Below are 6910 nucleotides of genomic sequence, written 5' to 3' on the forward strand. Positions count from 1 at the left end.
GCAACGGAAGGAATGACGGCGCGTGCCAGGTCGGATGTGGCCATGAGGCGTTTCAAGCGAAGACGCACGCCGCGAAGCGTCGTGGGACACCCACGCAATGCTGCAGCTGCCGCAACAGCGGCTGCACCAGTGTCGCCAGCACCGCTGCTGCCACTACCACTGCCGCCGCCATCGTCTGTGTCGCTGGCGGGGTGGGCGTGCCGGCGGTAGTGTGTCTCGTCCTGCACAAGCAGGAGCCGTGTGTGGGCGCTGTCAGCACCGCCACCGCCGCCATCATCCTCGTACATGTGATGGCGTCGTCTTGACCCTCCACTGCCACCACCACTCGCACCGCCGCCACTGCTACTGCTCGCAGAAGCAGCTGTTGCGTTGGTGGTCATTGCCGTGCTGCTACTTCGGCTGCTGCTGCCGCTGCTTCGGCTGCTGCTGTTGTTGTGGAGGTTACTGTGGCCGCTATGATTTCATAGCCACACACTCACATACACACACACACAACACAACACACGTGTCCTTCCGCACTACACAGCTGCTTGAACTTAACGCCGCGTTGTGTGATGGGATGGCGCTGCCCGTGTTGCTTCAGGATCAGCACTCTGACCACCCTTTGCTGCTTGCGCACTTCCTGACCCGAAGGTTTCGCCTCGAGCAAAGCAAAGCAAAGCAAAGCAAAGCAAAAGCAACCCACGACGAATCTTCAACTCCTGTGCTGCTGCCACCTGCCAATCACAAGCCGCAGCTGCGCCGTGGCAGTGCGGCACAAGCAAACCGGAAAAGTCTACCAAGTAAGACGGGATCAAACTCTGCCGCCACATTTCAAAACGAAGACACAGATGGGCACGCACACGCACACACATGGGTGCACACGGTCTGCGGTGACACGCACCACCCACCGGCACAAGTGTTGTGCATGCATGGGATGTTGGACGTGTGCGACTCACCCTGGCAACGTTTGCGTGTGGCGAACTGCACGAGCGCCGCTGGGTAGGCCTTTTGCACACTCGCACGCGCCCGACAGAAAGGACAGATGATCTGCATGCATGAGCCAAGAATAGGTTGTCACACGCATGCTGTTCTGGTGCATGTTGTGTGTCTGCATGTGTGTGTGTGTCTGTTGGATTGTGTGCTGCACACGTCGATCATGATCGTGATCGCTTGATCGCGCTCGTGCCCCCGTGTGTGTGTGTATTGGCGGAACACCCTCACAAAACACAAACAAACAAAACACAGCAACACAGCCGACCCACCTCTGCTGCTGACTTGCTGCACGCACAAAGTCACGCACGCACAAAGAAAACGACGGCGGTTTTTTTTTTCTTCTGTCATTGATGGCTACAGTTTATGTTGTCGTTTACAGAGTTTTGGGCACATCTTCAAGAAGGTTGCCAATTTTCGGCTTGATTGCTCACGTTTGGTTTGTTTGAAGAAAGCAACACAGCCTGCACGTTTGTCGTGTGTGCATGTTCTTTGTTGCGTGTGTGTGTGTGTGTGCGTGCAGCCCCAGACACAGCAACCTCTCTGTCTTTGTTCTGCGACGCACACCCCCCACACAAACACAAACACCACGCACAACCTATCCTCCAACCAACCAACCAACCAACCAACCAACCAACTGCTTTTGTGCTCCCGCACTTTCGCCAGCCTTCTCTCATCTTCAACCTTCGGTGAGCTTCCACCCGTTCACCTCCCTTGCTCCATCTGTGATCGTCCGCGCGGGTGATCGGCCTAGCCGATGTTTTGGCTGTTTCTTCAATGTTCTCTCTCGCTCTCTCTCTGCCTTCTTGGTTTGACTGTGTGCACGCACACACATCCACCACCCACCCTCGCTTGCGCTTGCTTACTTACTTGCATGGTTGCTTGCACGAAGGATAGCCTATCTCCCTCCTATCCTTCCCCACCCGCATTGCGTTGTTGTGCCCATTCACACGCCTCATTTTCTCACCTTGCGTCGGTTGCTTGTTTGCTGATCACCACCCCATTCCCTCTTCTGGCTATTGTGACTCCCCACCATCACAGCTCCCGCGTCTCTGATCGTCGGCATCCATCCACGCCCTCAACTGCCTCGGCCGCCTCCATTTAGTCGCTTGCACTTGGCTGCGTCATCACCATCATCAGCCACAACACCGCAAGCCCACACATCACTTGGCTCCAGCAGCACACAAGCGCTCAACCAGCAAACCAGACAAGCCACAAACACAAACAAACCCCTCCCCAGCCGCTTCAACTGGACAATCAACCTCACAGGTAGGCAAGGCAATCACTGCCATGCGCCACGGCCATCCCCACAGTGCCGCTTGCTTGCTTGCTTGCTTGCTTGCCGTCGTGTGTCGGCGCCAACCCTGGCTCCAGCCACCTTCCCCTCCCCTTGCTTCCCGTCCATTCTATCCATTGTTCCCCCCCCCCTTTGTGTTGTTGTGGGCGATTTGACTATGTGTTTTCGATGGTGGCTGGTGATTGTGTAGTTGGTGTTGGTGTCGTCTGGTGTTGTCGTTGTTGTTGGTGTTGTCCCTTTGTGCAACTCTTCCTCAGCGTTCCCACTTGTTTACCCTCCTTCTTCTCCTCCTCCGCCTTCCCCGACCCAGCCGTTCGTTCCACTCCATTGTTTGTTTTGCCCCCAACTTTCACAAACAACAACAACTCCCTCCCCCCCCCCTCTCTTCTTCTTCTCAAACCGTTATTTGTGTTCAAGTCATCTGCCCACACCCCCATCACGACTCACACCCATCTCCCCCCCCCCACCTCTCCATTTCAACATCCACCATGTGCGTTTCCCCTTGCTTGTTGCTCCCAGGGCATTTGGATCTGCGAGTCCCCTTGGCGATCGTTCCCCGACACATCTCCCCAGCCCCCGCCCTCAAGCGCACGCACAAGCACTCCAGCACAGCGCGCCAACCATGAGCGGCCTCACCATGGCTGCGGCCCCGGTCATGTCCCCGGGACTTGAACAGCTCTCCCCGCGCGCACGCGGTGGCAACGGCAACGGCAACGGCAACGGCAACGGCAACGACAACGCCACCGCCACAACAGCAAGCACGCTCTCCGCCTCAATGAGCAAGGTGCCCCTGTTCAGTGCCGACGGCACCACCAAAGCGCACCTGCACATGAGGCAGCAGCCCTCTGTGTTCACCTTCGACAGCAGCACCAACAGCAAGGAGGCTGCTGTGGCCCCGACGTACGCGCGTGCGTCGTCCTCATGGTCGTCGTCGTCGTCGTCGGCCTACCCGGCCAGCGTGCGATCGGCAGCGCCCCTGCTGCGCTCCAAGACAACCGCGGACGTGTTCACCGCACCAACATCAGCCCCCGCGGGTAGCACCGCCACCAGCCTGGCGCCGTCAGCGGGAACGCCAGCAGCGACTGTGGGCCGGACATCAGCCGCCTCCCCCTCCTCGTCATCGCCGTCGTCCACGTCATCGGCGGGGTCGGCGACCGCGGGGAAGCGCGCGCCGCGCGCCAGCGCATCCGCCATCAGCGAAATCCTCAGCATTCCGCTGTCGCAGGCACCAACCAACAAGGCGCCAACAACAACACCATCAACAGCCTCCGCCATGCACCACCACCACCACCACCACAGCCAGCAGGCACAGACTCCCACGCAGGGCCACCACAACACGATGCACAGCCCGGGCCCGCTCTCGGCCATGTCATCCGCTGCTCCGCCATCAGCAGCCATGTTCTCCCCAACCTCCACCAGCAACGGCATGGATGCGGCGTCTCAGGGCGCATACGACAGCCCGCCGCGCCAGGTGCTTGATCTGCAGCCCCCACCAAAGAAGGCTAAGATGGGGGGAGACAGCACAACAACCGCGGCAGCGGCAGCATACTCGATGCCGCCATCCAACATGTTCCCGTCGTCCATCGGCGACTCATCAGCACCAACCTACCACCACCGCCAGCAACACCAGCAACCACAACAATACTACCACCAACACCAGCGACCACAACAATACTACCAGCAGCAGCAGCCTGCGCCGGCCAAGTCGCTTCCATTCTCCAGCACGGCGTCGCTCGCGTCTCTGCTGGAGGCCGGGCAAAGGCTGACGGAGAGCCTGTATGGTGCATCCTCCTTCGAGCACAGCCAGGGCGCACCCCCTTCACCCACACTTCCGTCCGCCGGCGCAGCCACGACAACAGCCGCCAGCCCGGGCGTCAACAACCCGTTCAGCGGCGTTGTGTCGTCGGCGGCCCCAGCTGCCGGCGCACGTGATGTCAGCAACGGCCTCTCGTTCTCCAACATCACCAGCACGGATGGCGGCGCCGCCGCTGATGTGCTCACGGACGCAAGCGCGGCCATCGCCGACATCACGTCCCCGTCGGTGCCGACGGCGTTTGACCGCTTCTTTGCAAGCCTGACGCAGGACGCCACCGACGAGATGGTGGCCTCGCTCAACCCGGGCACGGAGGAGTCGGGTGCATTTGAGTGCGGGTTTGATGTGAACCAGATCCCCACCATCAACGACGCTGTGCTCAACCTCCCGTCGTTGTCTGACAGCATCACCACCGACGATGCCCCCGGCACTACCACCACCGCCGCCGCCGCCTCTGCCTCTGCAGCGCTCAGCCTCAGCAACCAAGGGTCCGTGCATGCGGGCAACAACAACAACAGCAACAACAACGCCATCGGTGAGCGCAGTGTGGGAAGCAAGCAGCACAACGGTAGCAACAACGCCCGCCCGCGACGCCAACGCAAGGCGCTGACCACCACGGCGGCTGCCAGGGCGTCCAAGCGCCGCACGTCTGCCCGTATCCGCCAAGCCCGCACCTCAAAACAGCAGCAGCAGCAGCAGCAGCAGCAGCAACCAAGCTTGCAGCAAAGCATCCAGCGCAGCCAGCTTCCCCAGTTCCACAACTACGGCGAGCAGCATGCGTTTGCAAACCAGGATGGGGTGACACCGCCCCACAGTGCATCTTCGCTGGACTCGTGCGCGTTCTCCGACATGAGCCTGCCTCTCTTCGCTGGCGATGACAGCACGACGGCCCCTTCTCGTCGCTCCAAGAGCAGCCGCCGCTCCAGCCGCCACAGCCAATCCTCCAAGGACTCGCTCAACGCCACGCGCCGCATCGCAAACATGCCGCCGGAGAAGCGCGAGCGCGTGCGCAAGTTGGCACGCGATGCAGCCCGCCGGCGCCGGCGCGAAGAGCGCATGAAGGACACGCACCGCGAGCAGCTGTGCGAAGAATTGAAGAAGCGAAACGACACCTTGCGACAGGAACGCACGCAGCTGCAGATCAAACTCAACGCTCTCGTGCAGGTGGCCATTGAGAAGTTTCCACACTTTGTGTCAACGCAGTGAGCTGGACACTGTGAAAGCGTGTCGTGTGGTTTGAGGTGTTTGATCTGCCATCTCCGGAGAGCTGACAACACTGGCAATGTTACATCGACATGCTTTACACCAACGCCTTCCATCTTGGTTACACTTCTTGCGTTTGCGTGCTGTTTATTCATCCATTCCCATGTTCAAAGCGCTTTCACACCACACCCCCCCCCCCCGCAACTTTCATTCCGTTTTGCTCATCTCCCTCTCATTGCGGGTCTTTTCCACGTTCTCATTGTGGCTGCGTTATTTGCACCCATCGTACCACCACCTTGAGACACGCCACGTGCCGTCTCGCGTGGTTGTGTCTGCGCCTTTTGCCTTTTTTTCTCTTCGTCTTGTGTGTTGCGTACTCAATGCCGCTGCAAACAGCAACAATGCCACTGTTACACCTTTGGGGTTCCTTCCTGTTGTCTGCCCACTCGCTTTCTGTTGGTTATTCTTTGTTCTCTCTTTTCGTGCATGCCCAGTGGGCTCATATCCATCGCCTTCATAAACAGAGTGAACGAACAAAAAAACAAATGAACGATGCACATGCCACGTGTGTGTGTGTGTGTGTGTGTGTGTGTGTGTGTGTGTGTGTGTGTGTGTGTGTGTGTGTGTGTGTGTGTGTGTGTGTGTGTGGGTGGGTGGGTCGGTGGGTGGGTCGGTGGGTGGGTCGGTGGGTGAATGTGCGAACTTGTGATTGCTGGCTGTTGCTCGGACCAAAATGGATCTGGTGGTCGTCGTGTAATTCGTCATCAGTTCACATAATACTAGCACTTACAAACATCGCCTTTGCAATCGCAAACGTCAATGCCAGGCAGCTCGCCACTTGCTGACCCGAATGCACACTCACCAACACCTTCAATCACAACTCCAGTCGCTTACACCTTCTCCTCTCGCTTGGCCCACACGCTTGTCCCACTCCATGGCTCACTCCTCCATCTTACTGCCACCATCACCATCAGCATCATCATCATCATCATCATCATCATCATCATCATCATCATCATCATCATCATCATCATCATCATCATCATCATCATCAAGTGCGACGGCGCGCGCCACCTTGCGCACGGCTGCGTCGTCCATCTCCATCGGCCAGTCGTCCGACCGCCGCATGTCGTCGCTCAGCACCGGCGCAAACTCAACGTCCTCAGAGTCAACCTCGGGCACGCGCACATCCTCCCGCTCCTCTTCCTGCTCGTGTCCGCGCGTCTCAAACGGAAACGTCCGGTTGAACCCAAACCGGCAGTTCTCCCCAGTGCAGCCCGTGTTGTGCCCCATGTCGCGCTCCTTGTCGCTGCTACCGCTGCCATCGCTCGCGTGCCCATCGTTGGCGCTGCTTTCTTTGCCATCAACGGTGCTGCTTTCACCGCCGTCATCGTTGCCATTTGCCAGCCTCCTTCTCTCCTCCTCCGCTTCCTCTTGCTCCTCCTTAAGCCATTGCGCCTGCATCACCCGCCGCTCGGCGTCATATCGCAGCCGCTGCGCCGACACCCGATACCGCGTGCGCACCGTCTCCGCCCGCTTCGATATCCGCTGCGCAATCACCGAGTGTGCGGCCAGATGCAGGAAGAACTGCAGCCGCACGTCGCCCTCCTCCTGCTCCTTGTGCT

At 59.1% G+C, this 6910-nt stretch overlaps 3 protein-coding genes across 3 annotated transcripts in view; 1 reads left to right on the forward strand and 2 right to left on the reverse strand.

Moving 5' to 3' along the window:
- Positions 1-1322, reverse strand: part of PTSG_03865 (uncharacterized protein) — a 5672-nt gene extending 4350 nt beyond the window's left edge. The window contains exons 1-3 of the mRNA XM_004995540.1: positions 1245-1322; positions 939-1029; positions 1-736 (exon numbers count right to left, since the gene is read on the reverse strand). The exon at positions 1-736 is cut by the window's left edge and continues 18 nt beyond it. Of these exons, the coding sequence (XP_004995597.1) occupies positions 1-380 (380 nt within the window). The 5' untranslated portion in view covers positions 381-736; positions 939-1029; positions 1245-1322. The remainder of the gene's footprint in view (positions 737-938; positions 1030-1244) is intronic.
- Positions 1323-1448: 126 nt separating this feature from the next.
- On the forward strand, positions 1449-5821 carry PTSG_03866 (uncharacterized protein). Its single transcript, XM_004995541.1, has 3 exons — positions 1449-1661; positions 2014-2241; positions 2789-5821. The coding sequence occupies exon 3, from the start codon at positions 2892-2894 to the stop codon at positions 5286-5288; it is 2397 nt and encodes a 798-aa protein (XP_004995598.1). The 5' UTR covers positions 1449-1661; positions 2014-2241; positions 2789-2891; the 3' UTR covers positions 5289-5821.
- Positions 5822-6108: 287 nt separating this feature from the next.
- Positions 6109-6910, reverse strand: part of PTSG_03867 (CMGC/CDK/CDC2 protein kinase) — a 2749-nt gene continuing 1947 nt past the window's right edge. Inside the window, exon 5 of the mRNA XM_004995542.1 lies at positions 6109-6902. Within this exon, the coding sequence (XP_004995599.1) occupies positions 6225-6902 (678 nt within the window). The 3' untranslated portion in view covers positions 6109-6224. The remainder of the gene's footprint in view (positions 6903-6910) is intronic.

Source organism: Salpingoeca rosetta, assembly GCF_000188695.1.
Source record: "Salpingoeca rosetta unplaced genomic scaffold supercont1.8, whole genome shotgun sequence".
Lineage (NCBI taxonomy): Eukaryota > Choanoflagellata > Craspedida > Salpingoecidae > Salpingoeca > Salpingoeca rosetta.

Excerpts from the sequence above, each read along its gene's own strand:
- PTSG_03866 (XM_004995541.1), top strand. The coding sequence starts at position 2,892 with ATGAGCGGCCTCACCATGGCTGCGGCCCCGGTCATGTCCCCGGGACTT.